The sequence below is a fragment of the Capsicum annuum genome, chromosome 4 (assembly GCF_002878395.1).
Source record: "Capsicum annuum cultivar UCD-10X-F1 chromosome 4, UCD10Xv1.1, whole genome shotgun sequence".
NCBI lineage: Eukaryota > Viridiplantae > Streptophyta > Magnoliopsida > Solanales > Solanaceae > Capsicum > Capsicum annuum.
In genome coordinates, this window is record NC_061114.1 from 141306930 (window position 1) to 141332943 (window position 26014).

The window sequence follows — 26014 nt, forward strand, 5'->3', positions numbered from 1 at the left end:
TTATGACTTGTCGTCCTTGGTAACAAATTTTCAATGTTTAATTAAGGGCACTTTAGATATTCTTTTTTCCCCTCTTTAGACTCCACATCTATAAAACAACAAAAAGGGATTATTTCTATCTTTAAGCAAAATGAAAACACACTCCTTTCTCTCTCAAATTACTCAAGTCAAGAACACCTAGGTTTTCAAGAGACTGGCAATTAGGAGTTCCAAGGGTTGATTTCCCTCTATAATTCTTGATATCTCAAGCATGTTACTCTTCCCTAAATCTTATTTTGTTAAAGCATGTGTTATAAATTATTATTCAAGTGGTTTTGAATGTTGGCTTTGGAATGTAGGTTGAGGGTTTTGAATGATTATTTTCTTAAATGATGGTCCTATAGATTATATGTGATTTTTTATGCTTTAAAGATGGTTTTGAACGTGTGGGGTACATTGGCATGGTGAATAAATTAGGGGGTCATAGATTCTCCCAATTATGTGGATTTTGATAATGGAATTGCTGATAACCTCAACCAGATCTTTTGAAACTTTCTTTGAACATGAGAATATACACATTAAAAGTGCCTTTGGAACTATTGCATAGTAAAAGGATAAAGAACCAAAAAAATTTTAATGAATAAAAGGGATCGTGGCATTCCCCCATACTGATTTTAATAAACAAAGAGTTTCGTGAAATTCCCCCCCCCCCCCCACTGATATAATGAACAAATAGGGTCAAGGTATTTCCCCCAACTTATTGGAATTGTAATGGAATAATTATATGCTTGCAAGTGTAAGGGTATGCCGATCCCTATGGTGTGCCTGATTGGTCAATTCCTTAGTTTAAATAAATAAAAATATGTAAATATATTATTGGGCTTAAAGGGGGTTGTGTAGCCAGGCCATGAAGGTGGAGGTCCAAGTGGGATCATACTGAAAACTCATGCTTGCCAGTGTGAGGGTTGATGTGCTATAGAAATATAGTATTTTCGATGCTTAAAATGAGAAAAATATGCAAGTTTCTAAGGGTTTTTTGTTAGATTTAATCTTTTTGGGGTATGCTTTCCAGAAAACCATGATTTGGATGATAAGTTCGTGAAAATGGTGAAAAAAGGCATTTTTGGTTACTTTTGGAGAAATTATGGATGATTGGGATGTTTTCCAGCTTATTCGTGATTGATGCATGTTTGAGAGTCAAAGAAGAGCTGAAAAACTAACCCCCGACACCTATAAAGTCAATATCTGGCTGCATCTAGGATCTACGGACTGCATGTACACAAAGAAGGTGCTAGAAAGTCAAAATCTCAAGAGTTGAACATTTCAAAAGTTTTTATCCAGTACCTTCCCCAGCCACAGGTAGTACATGCGCCCTGCCAGACTGTAGGTGCAGGGAGTATGTGGCCACCGATCCAATTTTCTCCTATTTTGTTCAAACTTTATTTTTAGGGTTTTCTATTGTACTATTAATACCTTTTTTGTACTTTTTAGTTAAAGAGTGATGAGATATAGAAAAGACACACTTTTAACACTTAGAAACATATTTTGAATTCAAGATCCATCTTTGATCTTTGAATTCCATTGTATTGACTTTGATTGACTATTCAGTTTATGGTTGTGGGTTTTATATCTTATTATCATAGTGAGTTCATCTTTGCTTTTCAACATGAATGCTGCTAATTTCTTTACAATCAAGAAAGGCTAAAGCCCATAGCTAGGGTTGTAGAAATCCTGGTAAATTATGAAGTAGGGGAAGTATAATTGTTGATGGGAAACCAATACCAATGGCATACATTAATTTATCTTTGATATGATTAATTTTTTAATGGGTCAACAAATTAGGATCCCACCTAAATATTACTACTTGCTCTAACAAAGAGGTAGTAACTAGGAAAAGATAAAGACAATAGTAATTTGGGGAGTTAATAGTCGATCTGTTGTAGCACAATGGTATGCACGAATGCTTATTAGCGTTCAACTAAAAACTTGAGATTCAAAAGGTAATAGTTAACTGGGACTAGGGTAAGCTTTAGTAATGTGACACTCTGAGACTCAATAGGTAAAGGGTGAAATCCTCCTACTCATCCAAAAAACTGTAGGAGGTACATAACTTATCGGTTCTGCATGTAAGGTATTGATTTGGTTCAATAATTCATATAAACCTATAGAGTTAAGATATCAGGGGGGGGAAAATCCTAGTGTTCACTCAAGACTAATTTTCAACCAAGTTAATAGTATTCTACAATTGAGATGACTACATACAAATCCCCTACTTCACTTTCCTATTTTGCCTATAGACTATAACCACTGAGATCTATCAAATTGCATGTTCTCTTGGGATTCGACCCCAACCTTAGTTGGGTTACTATATCTTGAAAATGACTGTATTGTCATCTAAAAGGAGATGTTTCTTAGACGCCATCAAGGGTTGGTCTTGATGACTATGTGCTTGTGTCACACACTTTCTCTCTATATATGTACTTAGATTGACATGGGGTTGGGGAATTCTTGGTATTCCTTGGATATCTCTAGTTCATGTGGCTAACATGCACTGATGACTACCCATGTGGAGTTCTATAAGTCCCTACCAGTCCTCCTCAGACTACTTGGCCTGATGGCATTAATGCCCCACCGCCCCAAAAAGACATTTCTAATGCTGAATCTGTTGATTTAATCATCTTCTGAATGAGTTGGTGACTTCTCAATCTCATCAGTCTAACTTTGTTGGTTCTATTGCTCTATCCTTAGAGATTACTAGATTTTTACAATTTATCACGTTAAATCCTTCAAAGTTTATAGGCTCTAAGGTTGAGGAAGATCCTTAAGGGTCGTAGATGAAATGGAAAATATATTCAGAGTGATGTATGCTTCTGACTCAAATGGTGTGGAATTCACCGCATATCACTTGTATGAGGAGTGGGAATAGTTGAAAGGAGATAATACTGAGCCAGCTATGTGGTATGACTTATCTGGTGCTTTTCTTGTTCACTTCTTTCCTCGGGAGTTGAGGGAGGCGAACGCTATAGAGTTTGTGAATCTGAATCAAGGTAGAATGACTATGAAAAAGTATACCTTGAAGTTTCATAAGTTATCCCACTATGCTTCAGAGTTGATGTCTTCTATAAGGGTGAAGATGAGGAAGTTTGCTTTGGATTTTTCTCGTAACTTGGTGTTGAAATGAAAGGCATCCTTGTTGACCAAGGATACGGATATCTCTGGCTTATTTATTTTTGAAGTTAAATGCCACTGGCCATCTTCAAGAAACTAGGCTTGAACCCTTTAGAATCGACTTTGATATGGCTTTTGAAGGCTAAACACCCAGTAAAGAAGCCGTTGACAATCTCGTGTGATATGATCGTTAGGGTGGACAAATTTATTTTCCCGATTGACTTTATTATCTTGGATTGTAAGGTTGACACGGATATGCCCATTACTTTAGAAGGCCATTCGTGGCCACAGGAAGAGATATGGTTGACATAGAGAGAGGTGAGCTAAAATTTTGAGTCAATGGTAAGGAGAATACATTTAACATCTAAAAGTATATGAAGCATCCAATCGACATGAGGGTAGTGTTGGTGATTGCTTGTATTGCAGACCCTGGAAGATATTCCTATGGGTATCTTGATGATTTTTGAGTATTCAAGATACCAGCATCGTGTTGCGATGTTAAATCAAGTGCTGAATGGGAGGCAGCCCATGTGCTTATTGATGAAGTTTGAGCAACTAGCATAGCCACGTTGTGTCACGGTGTTAAATCAAACTCTGAGTGGGAGGCAAACCACTATATTTTAGTGTTTACATTTTTGTTGTTTTTATTTTTGTAGGTATTTAACTTTTGGACCTTACATGGAATACGATAAACATTGCTACATTCATCGATTTCTAGGTGAGGGGACTGTGTGATTAGCCCATCATGGTCACAAGTCTTACACGGTAAGTTGAGTAGAAAATTGAAAAGTAGAAATTTTGAGGATGAAAAATGGTAAGTTGTGGACTTTGGCACCTAATTTTACTTTTGGGACCTAAAACTTAGGTTGTGGGACCATAAGTAGTTGGAAAAATGTCAATACGCCAAGCACAGGTTGAGAAAAAGTGGGCCAAGAACTTTGGCCCAGAACCTGCACCTAGAACCCAACCGCGGGTACAAGGCGCAGGTAGGTACCGTAGGCAGGTCAAATTTGGGCCTATTTTTTAATTAAAATTTTGGGCCCACGAGCATTTAAATATGACCTATTACAGCCCCCCACCTTTATAAAAACATTCTAACCCTCATTCTAACTCATTATAATCCTCAAAACTTTAATTTTCTCTTAAATTCAAACTTCCCACCTTAAATATAAACAAACCCCACACTTAAGAAAAGGCGAAATTAACACATTTTTCAGATACCAACTTTTCCAAATATGCTATAAACAAGTTTTGATCTTGTTTTTTCTGGATTTGCTTATTATTCTCTTTCAAATTTTCATATAAGAGGTAATATTCTTGGCTCCTAACGGTGATTTAATGTCTATTGTTGAAACAAGTTGATCTATGTAATGCATTTCTAAATATATTGAAATTATCATGCTTATATGAGGGAGCCTTGAAATAACCTAAAATCATAATGTAAGGCCTTGTTTAAAGTTAAAATTTTATGTTTAGACCCTAACCGGAAGTTGAACTTGAATGAACGAAAGTTATTCCATGAGCAGAACTTGTTTGTTTGCTTTGAATGTAATGATTTTGATTATTGTATATACACTGGACTTATTGGGGTTACAGATAGGCAATAGGGGTGTGAAAAGTGAGGATAAATTCAAAATTTTTAAATTTTAAATTTTTCTTCAACTTTCACTATCCCTCACTTTTGTTGGAAGCTAATATTTGTTTTTCAGGTACATAGGGCACCTAAAGTGGTGAAGAAGAAAGCAGTTGGTACTTCGAGGAGACAGGTAGAGTCACCTAAGCTTAGCGGTTCAGTGGAAGAGTATCCAAGACAACATCATATTAATGATGCAGTTATGGTGACACATAGAATTACATAAGGACAAACTCACCAGACTGCTCACTCAGCTGCAACTCGGTCAAGGATAAAGTCCGTGAGGATATCACCACCATAGACTTCTCCACCTGATGATAATAATGATGAGGAAGTAAAGTATGAGCCTACTCCACATGCTGATACTCAAGACCTCAGTCTGAGGAGGGGTCCTAGGATTCTTCTGAGGAGGTTGAGTAGGAGCAGTCATTAGTGGTACCCCAGTTTGAGAAGGGTATAACACAGGCTTCCCACGATGTACAACCAAAGCAGAAACCCACACCTACCACTGATGCAATTCCTGAGGAGAGACATCTGAGGTAGTATGTAGAAGGGATGCAGAGTATATATTATAGGGACAAACATATTTACAACACTATCACTCCTAAGAGATGTATTTATGTGGAGCGTTGGGTCGACTTATCAAGGCTAAAGTATTTACCATAGCTTTGGGAAATATTTGATAGGTATCAGCTTGGGTGGATGACTAGGCCATACAGTTCTTACAGCCCAACTATGGTTTGGGAGTTTTATGAATCTTATAGAGCCACCGTAGTCCTCTCCATGCGCCATCATCCAAGCTTGATCAAATTTGCACGACAACCACAACTTGATCACACACTAGTCAAAGGGGTCAGAGTTGATGTCAGAAAGAAGACTATCAGTAGAGTCATGCTTGGCCCAAATTATGTTACACATATATCTATAGTAAAGTGCGACCACAGATTGAGGATCATACGAGATTGTTATATTATACACGATATTGAGCATAGAGTTGAGAGAGTTAAGATGGATAGGTGGATAACCAATTATATGTCACCACAGGGTGATGAGGCCCCATGGATTAAGGGCCCAACTGTGATCAACAAGGGCCTGTAGACACCAGAGGCTAAATTTTGGTGGTTCCTGATTCATTACCACCTACTTTTCATTGCTTTATTTAACATATTGACGTGGGAAGGAGCTGCACTAGTTGCCTGCTTGAAGACTAGTTATGTTATTAATTTTGCTTCCATCCTCAAGCATGAGCTACATGATAGAGCCTTTAGTGAAATGACTGACCTGCTATTTCCTTCTATGATTCAGAGATTGTACAATGAGTCAGGTGTTCCTAGGTAACTAGGTATTGATGAGAGGGTGACTTTCACCTAGACTGCGCAGATGAAGACCATGAAGGGTCTAGCTCATCCAAATACTTCAAGAAGATCTAGACAACGGGTAACAATACCACAGGCCCAGTATAAGGGGCCATCAGTTTTTGTAGATCCTGATAAGGTACATATAGATGATGCAAGTATTGATATAGACACGGAGATAGGGGAGCAGAGAGATTCTCTATATTTTAGTACTCAGGGCGAAGGGACACAGACTACTTCTACTTTAGCCCTGGCTTCGACCTCAGAGTCGGTTGGTCCATCTACAGAGCCTGATTGCCCATCCACTACATATCTTATGATAGATATGATTACTGTATCTAGTGAGTTTTGCATAGCCTAGTGGAGAATCAAAGAGCTACAGCTGCTCGACTGAAGGTTGTCGAGATCGAAATGACTATCCTTTTTGGAAAGATAAGATTAGGGGTTAGGATGAGATTTGAGCAGGTCGAGGCTAGGTGAGAGGCTTCTCAGAGAGCTGGACTGTCAGAGTAGCATATCGAGTTTCAGATACTGATTGATAAGATGGAGATATGGGTCACATCTCGATATACAGAGATAGGTGCACCAAATTTTATTTAGATGACGGAGAATTTTGATATTCTACAAGAAGAAGTATACTCTTTTGTAGAGAGTCGTGTCATAGCTACTTTATCTATGATACCCTCTATAGTCCAAATATCACCTTCACTTGCACCATGACAGTTTGAATTTTTGCAGAGGATGATGAGGAGGTCCCAGCAGTTGGGACCAAGAGAAGTCACTTGCATGATTTGTAGGATCCTATTATGACAGAGGAGAAGGCCTTTAAAAAGGACAGACAAGATTCTTTAGAGGATGCATTTTTAGATAGGTAGAGGTGTGACGTTATAGTGGCAGGTGAAATATCCAGTAGTGCACCACCGCCATCACCACCCCTTCCATGCCACCACAGGTTTTTGTTGCCGTGTTTTTTTCCTGTCGGATGCGGTATGGTTGTAGAACCGACATGTCTAGGATAATTATGTGTTGTATTAAGTTTTGTTCTTATTGTGTTATTTTTGTATAATTAAGATTTTGAGTATTTAGGGCAATAGTCAGATTTTGACTAATGATGTACATATGTTTGAACTTTGTGGATCTCGTTATGGCATTAGTATTAGGTACATAATAACTATTTGCTGACAATTGGATGAACTAAATCAAGTAGTAGTTGGTAAGGTGACTCTGTTCTATGTGAGTGTGAGATGCTACCTGGTTCCCTTTGTATGTCAAATTAGAACTTACCTGGTTAGTCTTTCTTCGGTTGAAGGATAGTCGATTAGGAAAGGATCATAGGCCATTTTTTATTCTAGTCCACTTTTAGCTTAAATGACCTTCCAAGTGCAAATTGTATCCCTTGATCCCTATTTTGAGCCTTATAGCCTATTTTTGTTACCACAAATTCAAAGAAGAGACACGTAAATTAACTACACAAAAGCTCCAAATTCACCCATAATTGATTCTCCCAGGTTTTTTATCACGCCTCAAATCCTATTGGGGCGAACTAGCACCCATAACCGAGGAGGCTTAGGAGAACCAGCTCATAACCTTATACTTCCCATGCATACCTCTATGACAACCCTAAATTCGGACAGCATCATGTCGCATATAAAAGGAAATAATCACCTGTATAAGCTCGAGCACACATATATATGTATATACAATACTTGGCCATTGGAGCCATCACGTCTATTAACAAAACACCACCTTGACTGTACATTAGGTCTATAAAGTCTCTAGACAATACACAGAGTTTAACTAAGGTCGGGACACACCCCGTCATATAACTAACTTCTATACAATACCAAAAGTGACTGGATATGACACAAAAAGCCCTGAAGCAAACTGGAGCTCACCAAAAGTAGCTGGATATCCTGGCTCCTACTTATGCGGTGTATGAGCTGAGGTACCTGTGCCTGCAGCATGAAATGCAGGTCCCCCGTGGGGGACATAAGTACGAAATATGTACTGAGTATGTAAAGCTGTAGATAATCACATATGATATAGGAGCTCAATAGAAATCAGAAACAAGTGAATAAATCATAATAGGAGTGGACCGCACTTACTAGAACTTGTGACAACCTGTACATTGTATTTATTCGATCACTTTACCTTCGTTCTTATCATCTTTGTAATCATTACTGTACTGTACTGTGACCATTAGGCTGCCTCCAGTACATATCAACTGGGATCGACCCATGATAGGCTTATGCCCCTGGGATACCACCCATAAACACATAAATAGGGATCCAATCATGAAAGGCTTTTGCCCCTGGGATACCACCCGATAAGAGAGAACTTCCATCACTTAGTTCAATTAATCTTTGAGATTGTTATTTCGGTCGCCACCGCATTTTTGATACTTTGAAACAATGATACATCAATAAGAGACATATAAATAGACCATCAATGCAATAACAATGAAGTAAGAACTCATTGGCACATCAATGAAGTGTTTTGGAGTCATCAATGCCATAACAATGAAGTAGGAACTTATTGATATATCAATGAAACGTTTTGGAGTCATTAATAGCACATGGATCTTGTTTGAGTAACCGGATACCTTCTGACATTCATTAGTGCAATAAACATGAAAGATTTAGAAAACAAGTAAGTATTGGAATGTCTTGACATCTTGTAGGGTGGAAACAAGTTCATTGGTAACGTAGGACATCATACAAAACCATTATGGATCACATGTTACTGAATAACTTTGGAAACTTTCTTAATAGAACAATTGTTCACTTTCATGCCAAAGATATGGTATAGAGTATGCTTTACATACCTGACTGTAAACCTTCAATACTAGTCCCAAATAGACTTCCCATCTTTTCGGATTACTTATCTACAATGAACATATATAGCAATCTAGTATTAGCGATCAAACGTCACAATTCAATTATTTGAATTCACCAAACTAGTGGTTAAGTAGTAAGCCTTAATTACACCATAAAGGGTGTCACTTTAACCCTCTTATACTCAAATTACATTCACATGCCATACATATTCATACAACATCCTCCAATATTAAGTTTGGATTCATTTATCCTTCCAACCAATCCATTAAACCAAATTGAGCCATAGACATAAATAATCATCAATTCAATAGTATATCACCATATCCACCTTCCATAACTCAATTACCATATCCACCTTCCATAATTCAATACAACCAAACCATGCAAAATAGTCCATAACCCTATTTTTATTACCTTTCAATAACAACCAATACGTATAATCCTCTATCACACATATACATATGGAAAAGAACAAAAGCAAATAAATATTCATACCTTAGAATTCACCTCTTGATTATGCAATCCTGTTTGCACAAATAATAGGTGTTGTTTGAAGCTCTCGAGATGACAAACACAGTTATCGGATTACTTTGGAATTTCTACGGTAGAATCAAAAGTAATTTAAAGGTCAAATTTGGCTAGGGTTTGTTCTTTCTCAATGATTGATGATGAAAATGAGTTTTTGAACTCATATACATGTATATATACACATATTCCCATCCATAATATAATAGGAAATGACCAAAATACCTTTAAAATTTAAATAATGTCAAATCTGTCCTTTGATGGACTGTTTTGATAAGTTAAAGTAGATCGACCATAACTCTTTTCTCCGATATCGGGTTTGGGTGAAATTGGTATCGTTGGAAGGATAATTAAAAGGGATTTCATTTCATATAAAGTAGGCCACCCAGTTCGTCCTGTACAAGGAGTTATGATCGTTTGAAGTTGACCCTAAAAATCTGTTTTGATAGGCTGAAGTAAAACGAGTATAAATCCTTACTCAGATGTTGGATTTGGATGAAACCAATTGCATTGGAAAGAAGACTCAAATATCTTTTTTTTCGTAGGTCGCAGTTCTCCCAGTTCATTATATTAAGGGAGTTATGATCATTCAAAGTTGACCCAAAAATTCGGCTGGCCTCAGTAGTTTGTGTGCAGAAAATTTTCCTGTACATTTACTATTCCCAATATCCCAGCCACCTTTTTATAGTTTCGAACGTGCCGGATTATATCCGAAACCTATCCGTTTTTGTAAATCTTTATATAGTTGGAAAGCTTATTCAATAACCTTCCCATGGAACCATCGACGGGCAAATTTCAGTATAAATAAAATAAAAAAATTAATTTCATATAAATAAGACCAATACACGTACTTGAATACGCCAATACATGTACTTGAATATGGGGTGTTACATTTTTTTACTTTTTATGGTTCAATATTCTTGAGAATGGATAAAAAATAGGGAAAATAGGGATAAATGGGGCTTTTATACCTTCTAAGGTGCTCGGATACTGCTTAAGCATACATTGGGTTGCTTAAGCAGTCATCCCTTAAGAAACCTAGCATCATTTTAGCGGCACTTAACATCAGCATGGGTACCGCTTAAGCGGTAGGTGTTCCGTTTAAGTGGAACTTCGCTAGGATGACCCAGTCAATTAAGCGAAGTGTCGTTGCTTTAGCGGCCTTTTCTCTTAAGCGGCCCAAAAGGGCACTTAAGCAGTGCACTAGCACCAGCTGAGAATTGAAATTTTTTCAAGTCTCTGTCAACCCCTGTGATTCATCTAGAATCCCATATATACAAATAGACTATGCTACCTTATCAAATTCGATGTTTGACACTCAATGACGTAGTTGAAATTTCCATTCAAGTTAGTTTTGATAAAGCGTGGGCCACACACCCACGTGTTATTTTTCTTAACTTTTGGGCAATAGCCTGAGATGAGTCACGAAGACTCGGGACCTGAACCAAAGGACCACCTAGCCTAAAATCGATATTTTAGAGTTGTTGGAATTATTGAAATAAGCATACGAGGTTGTTAGACTAATGTTTTTGATCAGCAGATAATTTGAACAAGTGAAGGCTTTAAAACAGGAAATTGGCTCTAAAAATCAAATAAAATGCCAAATAATTAAATTGTCAGTTCTAGATAGTCGTAAAGGACTTGGGGCAACTATAGGAAAACTCTTAATGGAGATAATAAGCGAATATACAGAAAATGAATAGGGGGTCATTACAATATCCACTGAACCTTAACTAATGAAATCTCTCTAGTGTGAAACCACCTAACATCACTAGTCAATATAACCACCGACTTTTTCACAAAGGTCAACCTCTCATCCAGTTGAATTGAATCCCATCAAGCGCGTGAGATATATCAGGAATGTATCTCCACAACATAGAAACATGGAAAATCAGATGAACAATAGCAAATTTGGGGGTAAGGATAATTTATAAGTCACCTCCCCAACTTTGTGAAGAATCTCAAAGGGTCCAATATATCGGGGGCTGAGCTTTTCTTTCCTCTCAAACCTCATCACACCCTTCATAGGCAATACTCAAAGAAATACCTGGTAACCAACTCCAAATCACAAGGCTCGAAGTCTACGATCTGCGTAAGCCTTCTACCTACTCTGAGATGCCCTCAACCTATCTTGAATCACCCTGGCTCTATCCAATGACTCCTGAAGCAGGTCTGTACCATGGGGTCTAATCTCATAAATCTTAAACCATCCAATCGGAAATGGTATCGCCTACCATACAGAGCCTAAAAGGGGCAATCTCAATCCTTGAATGATAGCTATTATTACACGTGAACTCTATCAAAGTTAAGTGTTGCCCCCATTGGCCTCCAAAATCCAAAACTTAGGCTAAGAGGAATCCCCGAGAACCTGAATAGTCCGCGCTGAATGCCCATCGGTCTAAGGATGAAAGGTTGTACTAAGATCTACCTAAGTACCCAAATCCTCCTGAAAAGCTCTTCAAAATTTAGAAATGAATACCGAACTCGGATTTGAAATGATGGATATAGGCAAACTATGCAAATGAACTATCTCACTAACACAGATACAAGCCAACCTCTCGACAATAAAAGACATCTAAATAGGAATAAAATGTGCCAACTTGGTCAATGATACACAATGACCCAAATACCATTAGAATTATAGAAATTATCAGGCAAACCACTAAAAAATTCCATGGTAATCTGCTCCCATTTCCACTCGAGAATGGGCAACCTCTAAATCAAACCACCAAGTCTCTTATGCTCAGCCTTCATGTGCTGACTATATAGGAAACGAGCTACAACATCCATCGTATGTCTCTTTATACCGCTTCACTAATAATGCTACCTCAAATCTCTATACATCTTGGTTGCACCCGGATGAATGGAATACCTAGAGTTGTGAGCCTCACACAAAATCGACTAGACTAAGTCATTAACCTTGGACACAAATGCAACTATCAACCCTTAAAACAAGCTCAACATCCATGGTAGTCCTCTTGGACTCACCACAAAACAATTGATCATGGGTAATGTAAAGTCTTTTATCCTCAAACTTATGACTCCGAATCTGCTCAAATAGAGAAGAACTCACCACAACATTAGCAAGAATCCTCCTAGGGTATAAAATATCGAGTTTCACCATAAAGTTGGCTAAAATGTCTCTTGCCAACAACCTCTGAGAAACTAAAAGACAAGTCAAGATATCCATACTTATCGCCTTCCAGCTCAAGGAGTCCATTACCATATTCGCCTTGTACAGATGATACAAGATAGAGATATCATAACACCCTTAACTAACTATGTCATTTACGTTGCCGAGAATTAGGTTCTTTTTGGGCTCATAAGATATTAAAAACTATGATGATCCATCAAGATCTCACAATACACTCCATAAAGATAATGCATCCAAATTGAAAACGTGAAGACTATCGTTGCCAACTCCAAATCATGAGTGGAGTATTGCGCTTGTGTACCTTCAACTTTCTCAATGCATAAGCAATAACTCAATCCTGCTACAACAACACACAACCCAAACCAACAGCAAAATCCTTACAATACATAGTGAATCCCTTACCCTCAACAGAAAGAGCCAAAATAGGAGTTGAAGTAAGAAATCCCTTGAGCTTTCCAAAGCTCGACTCCTACTCTTTGAACCATAAAAAAAAACCTCCTTCTGAGTCAATCTAGTCATTGGCACTACAATAGTAGCAAAACTCTCAAAGAACTGTCTATAGTAATCGGTCGAACGAATAAAGCTACAAATATTAAATGGAGATGTAGACCTATCCCAATCACGAATAGCCTCGATCTTCGTTGGGTCTACCATAATCCTATACTTAGACACTACATGCCCAAGAAATGTCACTAACGCAAGACAAAACTCACACTTAGAGAATTTGGCAAAAAATATATGATCTCTCAAAGTTTGGAGAACAAACCTCAAATGTTACATATTCTCTTTTCTACTTCTTGAATACATAAGGATGTCATTGATGAACACAGCCCATCAAATCCATATATGCAGCTGGAGCGTTAGTCAATCCAAAAGACATCACTAGAAACTCATAATGACCATAATGGTCCTAAAGGTTGTGTTTGGGATATCCTAAGTCCAAATTCTCAACTGATGGTAACCAGACCTCAAATCAATCTTAGAAAACACCACTACTCCCTTAAGCTAGTCAAACAAAATCATTAATACGAGGCATAGGATACCGGTTCTTCATGTTTACCTTATTAAGCTGCCTAAAATCAATACACATGTGCATGGAACTATCTTTATTCTTTATGGATAACACAAAAGCTCCTAAAGGAGACACACTCGATATAATGAAACCCTTACTGAGAGGATGCTGAAGTTGAGAATTTAGCTCCTTAAGATCGGCAGGATCTATACGGTAAGGTGCCATAAAAATAGGCCAAGTGCCTGGCTCAAGATCAATAACAAACTCTATATTACGCCAAGAAGAAGAACATATAGATCGGTAGGGAAAACATCAAGAAACTCACGAACTATAGGAGCAGAGTCAAGTGACACACTCTCCATACTAATATCACAAATATAAGTGAGATAAGACTCGCGACCCCTTGAAATAAGACTCTTAGCCTAAATATAAGAAATAATCCCTATCGAGTTGCAGCTAACAACTCCTTACCACATAACTGGGGTTACACCAGGAATGGCTAAGGAAACAATCTTGGCAAAACAATCCAGGACCTCATGATAGTGGAATAATTAGTCCATCCCCTAAATCACATCAAAATCCACCATATCTAACACAATTAACTTGAGTATCAAACTCTCAAATAGTCATAACACCTAATTTATAAATCTGATCCACTACTAAAGAATCACCCATGAGAGTAGATACACATAATGGCATGAATAATGAATCCCAAAATAACTCTAATAGCGAGGCATAATAAGCAAAGACAAAAGAATAAGTGGATCCCAAATCAGATAAAGCAAAAGACAATTGATGGCATACCAAAATCGTACCTATGATAATAATATCCAAAGACTCAACCTCGAGTATAGCAAGTATGACATACAACTAACCATGCCTGCCACGTGAATGGTCTCCTGGCCAATCTCTTATCCTAGCTGCCCAAGAACCTCAACGAGCACCTTGGGGACTACCCCTACGACCACATATACCTTCTATAGCTAGGGACGGAACTACTCGAATTAGTGGAACACTCTAAATTGAAGGAACCATTTTTGCACGACTAGGGCACTCTCTCGAGAAATGACCAAAAGTTCTACAACTATAATATGCCTCAGGCAACATACTGAAATTAGAAAATTCAACTGACCCGGAATAACCACCATGATTAAAATAACTAGAAGATGAAACTCTAGAAGACTAACCACTACCTTGGTCAGGACGATCACTAAAACTAGATCGTCCTCCATTAGTAATCTAAAGTATGGTCTAATAGGCCTACTAACTGACCTTGATATTGATACGGCTGATGCGGAGGGTACCTACTTTGACAACGACTACTTTAAACCATGAGCCACTAGACTCCCGCTAAAACTAACCTAATATTATGACCTCTAATTGTTGCCCTCTTGGGCTTCATAACATATCTCCTTCATAACTTGAGCATGATCAAAAACCTCAGTAAAAGACCTATCCGCAACAACCAAACTCTGTGTAAACATACAAAGAGGAAGTCTTAATCCCCAAATAAAGCAATGAACCCTCTCATATTGAGTAATCAGAATAGAAGTAACATGCCTAGCCAACTCATGAAATTGAGCCTCATACTCCACAGCAGTCATGGAGCCCTGCTCTAACCTTGAGAACTAATCTCTCAAACGATCCCTAAGGCTGTAAGGCATATACTTCTCCAAGAAAATCTTGGAGAATTGAGTCCATGTCAATGAGGGAGATCCAGCTAGCTTAGAATAAAGATGACCTCTTCACCAATGTCGAGTTGCCAAGTCTAACTGAAAAGTAGTATAATCCACACCACGAGTCTCAACTAGGCAAAAATTATAGAGCCAATCCTCACTAGCAATTAATAACTCATACGCATCCTCTCCTAGTGTACTAGAAAACCTAGGCGGGCTAATCTCAAGAATCTACCCAACATCTTCTGCTCTTCAATAGACATACTAGAAAAATACTCGGCTGGGAAATCACTGGTGCAGGAGAGACCTCAACTTTGAGAGCTACAGCTATAGACTACAGCCTCGCCTCAGTACCACTCTGATCTATAGATTGTGCATCATTAGACGATGCACTACCAACTAATCCCAAAAGCTAAACCAAAGCATCCCTGAGCATCGATAAAAAAATAAATCTCGATGGTGTCTGGGCTAGTCTCTGGCCCACTATTGGCTGGGGTAGAAAAATCTCTATTTTAGAAGTAGGAATAAGGTCTGGTGAAGGCCTCCTATCTTAGACCCTAGTTAGGGACATATTTCTATGTTGTCCATGACCTCTAGGTCATCTATGAACAACTATAGGATCCCTAGGCTCAGTCTCAGAACCCTCATCTTGTGTAGCGGTAGCACATGTCCTTGCCACCTGGAAAAGAGTAAAACCAAAGGAATGTTTTAGAAACCAACTCAGACTCTTAGCTCGAAATGAGTGAAAGAAGTGAAGAACTCATAAGAATATCCTATAGCCTCCCAAAGATTAAAAAATGAACGTAATCATTCTGATCCTCTGGACTCTACTAGACACTTGTTATTGTACCAATAATACTGGTGAACCTAGGCTTGATACCAATTTATCACGATCCAATTTATGATTCATGATGGCACCCACTTTATCCCACCAATAGGTAAGCCAAACCATTGCACAAAGCTATAGAAAATTGGTAACTTGGTGAAAAATAGCCTAAAAGCCAGGAATCAATATTTAAAGACTTAACATAGCAATAAAACACTCATAATAGTCTAATAGATAGATAAAAGAGTAGCAATCATCCCACGACCTAGTAATGTCAGTACAAGAGCTGCTACAAATGTCAAATGTAATCCATCTCATAAGACAAAAGAACAGATATGGGTAATAAAAGGAAAAAGTGGAACTCCAACTCTAACAACTCACCCAAATCTTCGAAATTAACCCAGCACAAGCATTACATCAGCGGTGACTACTCGTACTCAGATCTATACCAAAAAGGTACAGAAGTATATTATGAGTATGAAAACCTTAGGTAATCGATAGGTATCATCAACCAACTGAGCTAAATCTTGATATAAATATAATAAGATACAAGATAAAATAAACTAAGTCAAGGTAACACGATAAATTTGGAAATAATCTCCTACACAGCTGTGCATTAATAAATAAAATAATCCAAAAAATTAACTTAAAGATCACACAATTATAACTGCTAAATTAGCTCCCATAAGCCAATAAGTACAGAAAAGTAAATAATCCAATGCAGAAAACCATAAGCCCAAAGGGTACAATCAAAGGAAAATAAATGATCGAAGATCCATAACTGTATGGAATATCAACTATAACCATCAAACCATCCATACCGTATCATATCATACTCAAATCTTAATGCCGAACTCGAATCAAAATTCATATCCTCCTCATCATAACATCCTCAATAGTATCAACATCATAACATCATTTGTCGGACTTGAACTGAAGCTCATAGTATCAATATCATCATTAATTGTCGGACTTAAACCGAAACTCATATTATCAATATCATCATTAACTGTCGGACTTGAATTAAAACTCATATAAATAGACCATGTCAATAAATCATATCAATAAACCATAACTATAAGCCATATCAATAAACCATATAAGTATACTATATCAATAAATCACCAGATTTTACCCGAAATTAGCACTAACTCCCAATACCAAACTAGCATACTCATTAAGTTTTCAATCTCCTCAAAGTCACAAGATAATTATTAATAAAGGTTCAACATACGTAAATAAGTCTACAAAAAATAACACAAGTCTCGACCTAAGGTAGGTCGGAGGGGCCCACTTCTAATACCCAAAATCTATCTTTAGGCGATTTTTACTCCAGACTAGGCTAAGGTATCTAAATTCATTTCTAGATGTTAAATATGACATAATTGGCCCTATGATATCAATTTTTCCTAAAACATAAGTAACTAAGTCAATTCTACCTAAAATGTTAGCAACCAGGTCAATTTCCAAGAAAGCCTAAATAGTCTAAATAAGACTAATCATGCCAATTATGTTTTTAATACCCAAATCCCATCCCATATCTAGCATAATATTATAATTATACTATGAATTAGCATAATCTATGAAGAAGATAATCCTAGACTACTTGAACGCCGAAGAAAAGCCCGAAGAATCCGCTAAACCATCGATTTTCCATTTGAGAAGCTTCCACAAGATGTCACGCTATCAAAATCAAAATATACTTATCAAAAGGAGAACAATGATATCCATATTGCACTATTGTGTTCGGGTCCAAAATTACGTAAAATCCCATGCCCCTGTTTACGAAATCGCACTTTTGAAACCAACGTCTTTCTATGCTTAAGAAATATGTATCCTCAAAATGGGTGAATTACAAGCTCTAATGGTGCTTCAATCAAGCCACTAAGCTTTTAGGAATTTTAGGAAAGAATTGAAAATTAAACCCAGAAATTGATTGAAGCTTACCACAAATTCTAAGAAGAGACCAAATTAACTTCACCAAAGCACCAAAATCACTCATAATTGATTCTCCTAAGTTTTTACCCACTTTTTAGGATTCAATATTCTTGAGAATGGATGAAAAATAGGGAAAATCGGGCTAAGTGGGGTTTTTTATACCCTTTTCAAGTGCTCGGATATCGCGTAAATGGACACTGGGCCGCTTAAGCGATCACCGCTTAAGCGACGTAGTGTCGCTTTAGCGGCACTTAGCATCTACGTGGGTACCTCTTAAGATGTAGGGGTTCCACTTAAGCAGACCTCCGTTGGGCCAACCCAGTTTCCTAAGAAATGGGTCGGCTGCTTTAGCGACCCCTTCATTTAAGCAGCCCAAAGAGGCGCTTAAGCGATGTACCAGCACTAGTTGAGACTTGAAATTTTTTCCAATTTTCGGTCAATCCCTCGATATTCATCCAAAATCCCGTATATACAAATGGACTATGCTACCCTATCAAAGTCGATGTTTCAAACTTAATGGTGCAGTTAAATTTTTTCATCCGAGGTTATTTTGACGAAAAGTGAGTCCCAAACCCGTGTGTCATTTTTCTTAACTTTCGGCCAATAGCCCGAAATGAGTCTGAAAGTCTCGAGACCCGAACCAAGGGTCCATCTAGTCTAAAATAGGTGTTCTGGAGCTGTTGGAACTGTTGAAATTTACATATGAGGTCGTTAGACTAAAGTTTTTTTCTGATAACAAATTTGAACCAGCGAAGGCTTCAAAATAGGAATTTGGCTCTAAAAAACAAACAATCTGCCCGGTAACCAAACTGTCAGTTCCAACAAGACATAAATGACTTGGGGCAGCTATAGAAAAGCTTTAAACGACGAAATAAGTAGAAATACAGAAAATGACCTAAAGGGTCATTACACTTAAATTCGCTGAACTTCGAACTCACTTAACGATAGTAAATCACACGAGAAAAGTTTAAAAGTGTAAGAAGAAGAATAGTAGAAATTCAAAAAATTCATATAAAAAATCTGAGAATTCAATAGGTATATATAGTCATCAAGGTGTTGCTTTAGAAGAGAGGTAATGGTCCAAAAAAGTGTACCTTTCATAAAGGTGCACCTCTTCATAAATGTGCAACTACTTTGAAAAGGTGCAACTCTTCGAAAAGTACTCCAAACCATTGGAAAACTAATAATCATCCAAAAAGGAAAGGTGCTAAATTGTATCCCTTCTTTTAGTGTCTTTTCGGAAAAATACAAAATCATTTTTCTTTCACACCTGTTACCAATGGATTCTAACCTATTGAAAACATCTTTAGATCAATCCATAGATAATTTGGATTCCATTTGTAACGAAGATTTAGAAGCAGAGAAATCTCTTTTGGAGTATGTCTTGGTACTAACGATTGACTTTCATTTCAGATACCATTGTAGCCTCCCGGAATCTTCCAAGTTCACTTGCTCCTGTAGTTAGGTATATTTAAGCACTTAATGGTTTTGATCGTTCTGAATGAGTTTCTGACTAATTATTCTATTCACTTCTATTTGCAAGACAGAGGTTAATTCGTGATGAAATAGAGAAGATCAGAGGTTTTGCAGTCAATAAACATCTACCCTTCAGGGACATATTAAAATTCTTGGCCCGAGTAGTAAACATAGAGGAACTTCATTTAAGTGCAGCTGAGAAGAAAATCATGAATGCTTACAACGAAAAGCCTGTGCTCTCACGTCCACAACATGAATTTTTATTTGGAGAAGTTAATCTGACAAAACTTTGGTGGAGAACATTTGTTTTTTTCGAGCTCTCTGGAGGTATATGTAAACACTGAGTGCACGAGTCAATTTCTCAAATGGATATCCAACTTGTTATTTTATCTACAAAATTCAGTTAACTAGTTTTTGTCACTTTAAAATCTTTGAACTTATGGCTGGTTACACTAAAGTAAATCTGGCGGGGAAAACCAAGTAGGCGCACCAAATTAGCTAGAAAACCAAGGTGGCTTTCCATGTCGACAAAGCAAAGCCAAATATTGACCCACCTAACACATATCCTTGATGTTCTTACTAAAATCTTTTGTTGTGGTGATTGTCGCAGGGGGAAAACTATTTTGAGATTGATTTGAACATTTATAGATTCAGTTACATTGCCAGAAAAGGTTGGAATCTTTTAAAGACATAATAAAGAACGTTACCCTTGATTATGGTCTGGCAATTCGGGTAGCTATGTATTAGAGATTCCAAGGAGGATTCACCGTGCTCTCAAAGACGTATCTGACATTCTTTGAAAATTTGGTGCAGGGAAACAAGGCAGAGAACTTGCCAGAAAATATGTTGTGCTGTATTAGAATGAAAGAGATAGACTACAATTATCAGCAGCTAGGCTAACTACACAAAAAAGTATACGACTCGATAAGGTGAGAATAAGGTCATAATTTGCACCAGTTGGCAATTCTTTTTCGGTCATAGTTTATTCTTGTTTAAGTGCATTGGTATAAACAAACTTTCAAGAAAGTGAACAGATGAGAACTTTCTTCAGCATTTGCTCCGATGAATTTCCTGTGTGGAGGAGTTAAGTTGTGTTGGTCAAGTTGGATTTGTAATCTCTTCAAAACCAATGTAAGGTCCATACAATTCAACATCAGTAACGCAGTTGTTGCAAGTACTATAATGTGTAGAGTTCAAAGCTGACAAGCTCACTTTTAAAAGTGGGTTCCAGAAGCATAATGGAAGATCTTATCAAGATGGAAGCATTTAAAAATGCACCTACATCATATAGTTCATGATTGTATACGTTATAGACAAGGAATCTCCAAATTGTGAAATTTGTATTTGCCATACATGTACATATTAATTCAGGTTTGGTCTAGTTTAGTAAATTTGCATGGATTGGAGAAATTTTTTATAACAATTTGAACAAAGTATCTATAAGATAGATCAAACTTCATAGCCACATCTATGAGTAAATGCCAAATACTGGTCATTTGGACTGCATCCATTAACCATCTTTCTAGAGATTTATTTTTTCGACTACTTTCATATCAGCATATGACTTCCATCTCACATAACATCATTTATCAATATTTAAGATTCTTTACCTCCTATTCTTTTGTTACAATTTATGAACTTGATATAGGTATACCATGTGAATTCATGAATACAGATACCTTTGTATGCCTTAAGCACGGGTCATCATTAAAACTGTTGTTAGAATATTTAGATTTGGAAAAGTGTTAACGCGAAATGTTGCAGTGACGTTCATTCTTGAAAGGGCTAGCATTGCTTTGTTTGTGAAAAAAATGAAAGTGAAAACCTCATATAGTTACTATTATAACAAAAGCCAAGGAACTGAAAACTGGCTAAGCAAATTTAGGATTCCTCTTGACATTATTCCATCTAGTGAAATCGCAACACCATGTATATTAAGAGTCAATAATCGAGGTAGACATCTAGAAGTGGTGGAAAATCCATTAGCATTTGCTTTTCGTTAGCCAAGATAGTGTCCACGAATGAATCCATGGCAGAGGAACAAGTGGCTTCTTCAACAGGCTGCTTTTCCTCAACTTCAGTAACTTCCCCACAAGTAGGATTCTCCTTCTGAAGTAAGTTTGACAAAAATGTCTCCTGTTTTTGCTCTGCACCTGATGATGTAAAAGGGTCTCCAAATATAAACTCGTTCCAATTACACGTAGACGTAGAAGATGGCATAGTATGAACCTGAGATTGCACAGAAGAAAAAGAAGGGGAGTAGCTGTGTACTGTGGGATTACAAGAAGTTGATGTTGAAATCAAAAGGGAACTATGTGTTTGAAGAGTCTCCTTAGAATCCCATGTGTAATTTTTAGTGTAGTTCTCTTGCAACTGGTCATTCATAATCTTATGAACAAACTTATCATGGGGAGTCCCATTTGAGAATGGAAATTGCTTTGATTCCATACAAACATGGTTTTTTCCAGTGGTATTGTTGGGCAAATGGATGTGATTTTTTGCATTTTGAATTGGGAGACCACTAATTTTCCCATACTCAGCAAAGACCTGGGCAAATGGTTTATGTGTTACAGGATCAATTCCCATGTTCACTAGCTTTTTCTTCAGCTTTGTGTTCCAGTAATTTTTGACGTCATTATCTGTTCTCCCAGGTAATCGCTTTGCTATTAAAGACCACCTTAAACATACAAATCACAAGTTGTTAAACATCAAGCTCTTTCTTTTTCTTCATTTGAACGTGTTTGGTATGACATAATTGGGCACTTCCTCTAGAAAATTTGTTTTCTGAAAAAGTGGTATCCAGAGAATAATTTTATGGAAATTGTTTTACAATGTTGGTTGGCGAGTTACATTATTTTTCCAGAAAAAATATATATATTAAAGATTACTTTGAGTTACGCGTATGTGTTGGTTAAATTAGTGATATGAAGTTAACAATTGAGATAACTATCAAGAAATGGACCTTGAGCCTAACTCAGATTACCCAAATTCATATAGTCCATTTCCCAAATAATGTGGGACTTTTACCCACTCTAACCCTCCTCACGCCTTGGCACTGGCGCGTGGACTGGGAGCCCAAAACAAGAATGAACCTGGCTCTAATCCCATATATGAACCTGACTCTGATACCATCTGAAAATTCACACCTCAAAGCGCGTGGACCGGGAGCACAAAACAGGAATGAACCTGACTCTGATACCATGTGAAAATTGGTCCTAACTCACACCCCAAAAGCTAGCTCCATTTCCCAAATAATGTGGGACTTTTACCCACTCTAACCCCCCTCACGCCTTGGCACTGGCGCGTGGACTGGGAGCCCAAAACAAGAATGAACCTGGCTCTAATACCATCTGAAAATTGGTCTTGGACCTAACTCACACCTCAAAGCGCGTGGACCGGGAGCCCAAAACAGGAATGAACCGGACTCTGATACCATATGAAAATTGGTCCTAACTCACACCCCAAAAGCTAGCTCATGAGGAAGAGGACTTTCCCCAACTCATGGCCCAGACCTTAACTGGGCGTGGATACCATGGCTTATGAGAAGGAGGATTGCCCAAGCCTTATAAGGAGACCAAAGACCCTTTCCTCTTCCGATGTGGGATATTTAACAATAACTATGAAAGAAAATTGACATCCACACAAAAGTGAGTGAAGTCATGTTTTAGAAAATATTTTCTGACAATTAAACATCGGAAAATAACTTATTTTGTACGAAAACATTCTCAATTAAAAAATTCTTTCATACCATATACATAAACCTTTTGTTGAAGCTAGTTAAATATTTTCTTGGGAACGAAAGAAGTTAAGAAGGGAAAAGAAAACTAACCTGCTACCTATGGTTTTGTGAAGCTCAAGGATGCATTCTTCTTCTAGAGATGTGAAGTTGTCATGCTTAAGATCAGGACGCAGATAATTTGTCCATCTCAACCTACAGCTTTTTCCACACCTATTCAGACCTTCCCATTTCATATAATAAAATTTGCACCAGTTATCACTTTCAGAGGTAGATATGAATGGCAAAGAGTAGTAGATTCAGAATTTAAATATGGAAGGTCTAGAACTTTAAAATTTTAGTAATTTTTCAAACATATATATTTTTTTGTAAAAGATACTGCTTTCAACTGAACTCATTGAAACTGCATTACATTTGTTGTGATGAAGAGGCAGTATTTGTACCTGCTTTTTGAGGGACCAGAGTCCAGTTGCCAATTCCATGACTGGCTACATAAGCAAGAATTTTTGCATCTTCCTCAGCAGTCCAAGGGCCTCTTTTCACATTTGCTTTGTCACAACAAGGAGGCCTTCCCATAATGATGATAAATAATATCAAAATTTGCAAGTAACAAAGAGACAAATAGAAGAGGAATGAATAACAAGGGAAAAGAATTGATAAAATGGCAGTGCAATTTTCATTAGCCTACAAAGCACGCTTGGACAGGAGAGAATATATTAAACTAAAAATAGGCATGGAATGCATGTAATTTTGGCTCCCTTTTAGCAACAATTGCATGATTTGCTCAAGAAAACTTTTTGACGTGACTTCAAAAATGATGCATGCTCTCTCTCTCCCTCCCTCTCTCTCATCAAGAGAAGAGGTGGATGCAGCCTTTGCTCCTTTGCACAATCACTACAACAAATTTGATTATTTGAGACGAATTATTTTGTCACTTATAAATCATATTTCGTTGCAAAGGATTTGGCATGACGAAAAAAATTTCATCAATCAATCGTCTCCAAAAGTGGGTCGCTAAAAGTTGACAAAGACGAATTAGTGCTTTGTCGCTAAAAAAATTAAATTAGCTACAAAAAAAAAAAAAGAAATCGTCCCCAAATGTGTAATATTTATGACGAATATGTTTGTCATAAAAATATAATTTTTTTGTAATTGATGATATGCTTTTGTCTCTAAAAAGTTGTCAATACCGACAAAATTTCATCGTCCCTAATTATTTAGTTCAATCAGCGACGACATTAATTGTCTCTATTTCGTGATTGAATAAATATATTTTCGTCACTATTGAAAACTTTTCGTTACAACAAAAGTTTTCGTCCTTAAATGTATGAATTAGTGACACATTTATTATTATAATTTTGTCGTTAAATCATCATTTTGTCACTAAAAGTAGTATTTTTTATCAACAATGTAAAATCATCACTAAATTATTATGATTACCAACAATTATGATTGTCATAAAATACAAAATTAATTTGTATTGTTCTGAAATATAAAGAAAGAACAACAAGAATAAATAGAGAGAGATTCTTTATTTCTTTTGAGGGATGAGAGATCATAAGATTGTGAATACAATGAACAAAATTCCTCTATTTAAAGTGAAAATTTACTCCTAATCTGAGTAAAAGATAGATGCTTCAAATCCTAATAGATATCAAAGTAGATCTTGATAGATCTTGATAGACATTCACTATAATATAATATATTTATAACACTCCCCCTTGAATGTCTAATTAATAGATAATGTGTCTCGTTAAAACCTTACTAGAAAAAACCCGGTGAAAAAAAATCTAGTGAAGGAAAAAGAGTACACATCTCTAACAATACGCATATAGGCTGCCTCATTAAAAACCTTATAAGGAAAACCCAGTGGGACAAAACCTCGTAAGGGAAAAAGAGTACAACGCGTATTAACTCCCCTTAATGAGATCATCCTTGAATCTTTGCATCCCAATCTTGTGCACCATCTTCTTGACAGTTGAAATTGGAGGAGACTTGGTGAATAAATCAGCCACATTGTCACTTGAACGAATTTGTTGCACGTTACTATCACCATTCTTTTGTAGCTCATGTATGTAGAAAAACTTTGATGAAGTGTGCTTCGTTCTATCTCCTTTTATGAATCCTCTATTAAGATGTGTTATGCATGCTGCATTATCTTTGTATAAAACTATGGGTACATTGTCATATTTTAAACCACAGTTTTCTCGAATGAGATGTATCATGGACTTGAACCATACACATTCTCGGCTTGCTTCATGAATAGCTATTATCTCAGCATGGTTTGATGAAGTGGCTATGATAAACTACTTTATATATCTCCAAGATATGGTAGTATCCCCACATGTGAACACATAGCTTATTTGAGATCGAGATTTATACTGGTCAGATAAGTACCCAGTATCAGCATAACTAACAAGATTAAGACTGCAGGCTTTAGAATAAAATCATATGTTTGATCTCATTTCAATATCTCCTAATAGGAGAAGAACTATATCTTGCTAACAAATTAACTGAAAAAGCTATATCAGGCCTTGCAGTATTTGCAATATACATTAGTACACTAATTGGACTAAGATATGGTACTTCAGGACCAATCCAATTCGGTATGTTTCGTATTTCAACAAATAATTTTATTGTTTTTGTAAACTCTACAAGAGTTTTAATGATTTTCAAGCTATAAGCTTATACAATATAAG

General features: G+C 37.0%; 1 protein-coding gene across 1 annotated transcript; it reads right to left on the minus strand.

Moving 5' to 3' along the window:
* Positions 1-21487: 21487 nt before the first annotated feature.
* Positions 21488-23975, minus strand: LOC107869713 (transcription factor MYB35). The gene is made up of 3 exons (XM_016716185.2): positions 23759-23975; positions 23409-23538; positions 21488-22256 (listed from the first exon to the last, which is right to left on the minus strand). The coding sequence occupies exons 1-3, from the start codon at positions 23889-23891 to the stop codon at positions 21521-21523; spliced, it is 999 nt and encodes a 332-aa protein (XP_016571671.1). The 5' UTR covers positions 23892-23975; the 3' UTR covers positions 21488-21520.
* Between the last annotated feature and the right edge of the window lie 2039 nt (positions 23976-26014).

What these genes read in the sequence shown, in the direction of transcription:
- LOC107869713 (XM_016716185.2), bottom strand. Translation starts at nt 23,891, where the DNA reads ATGGGAAGGCCTCCTTGTTGTGACAAAGCAAATGTGAAAAGAGGCCCT. An exon ending in TCTGGTCCCTCAAAAAGCAG is followed by an intron (nt 23,539 to 23,758) that starts GTACAAATACTG and finishes TGAAATGGGAAG; the next exon opens with GTCTGAATAGGTGTGGAAAA. An exon ending in CACAAAACCATAGGTAGCAG is followed by an intron (nt 22,257 to 23,408) that starts GTTAGTTTTCTT and finishes TGTATGTTTAAG; the next exon opens with GTGGTCTTTAATAGCAAAGC.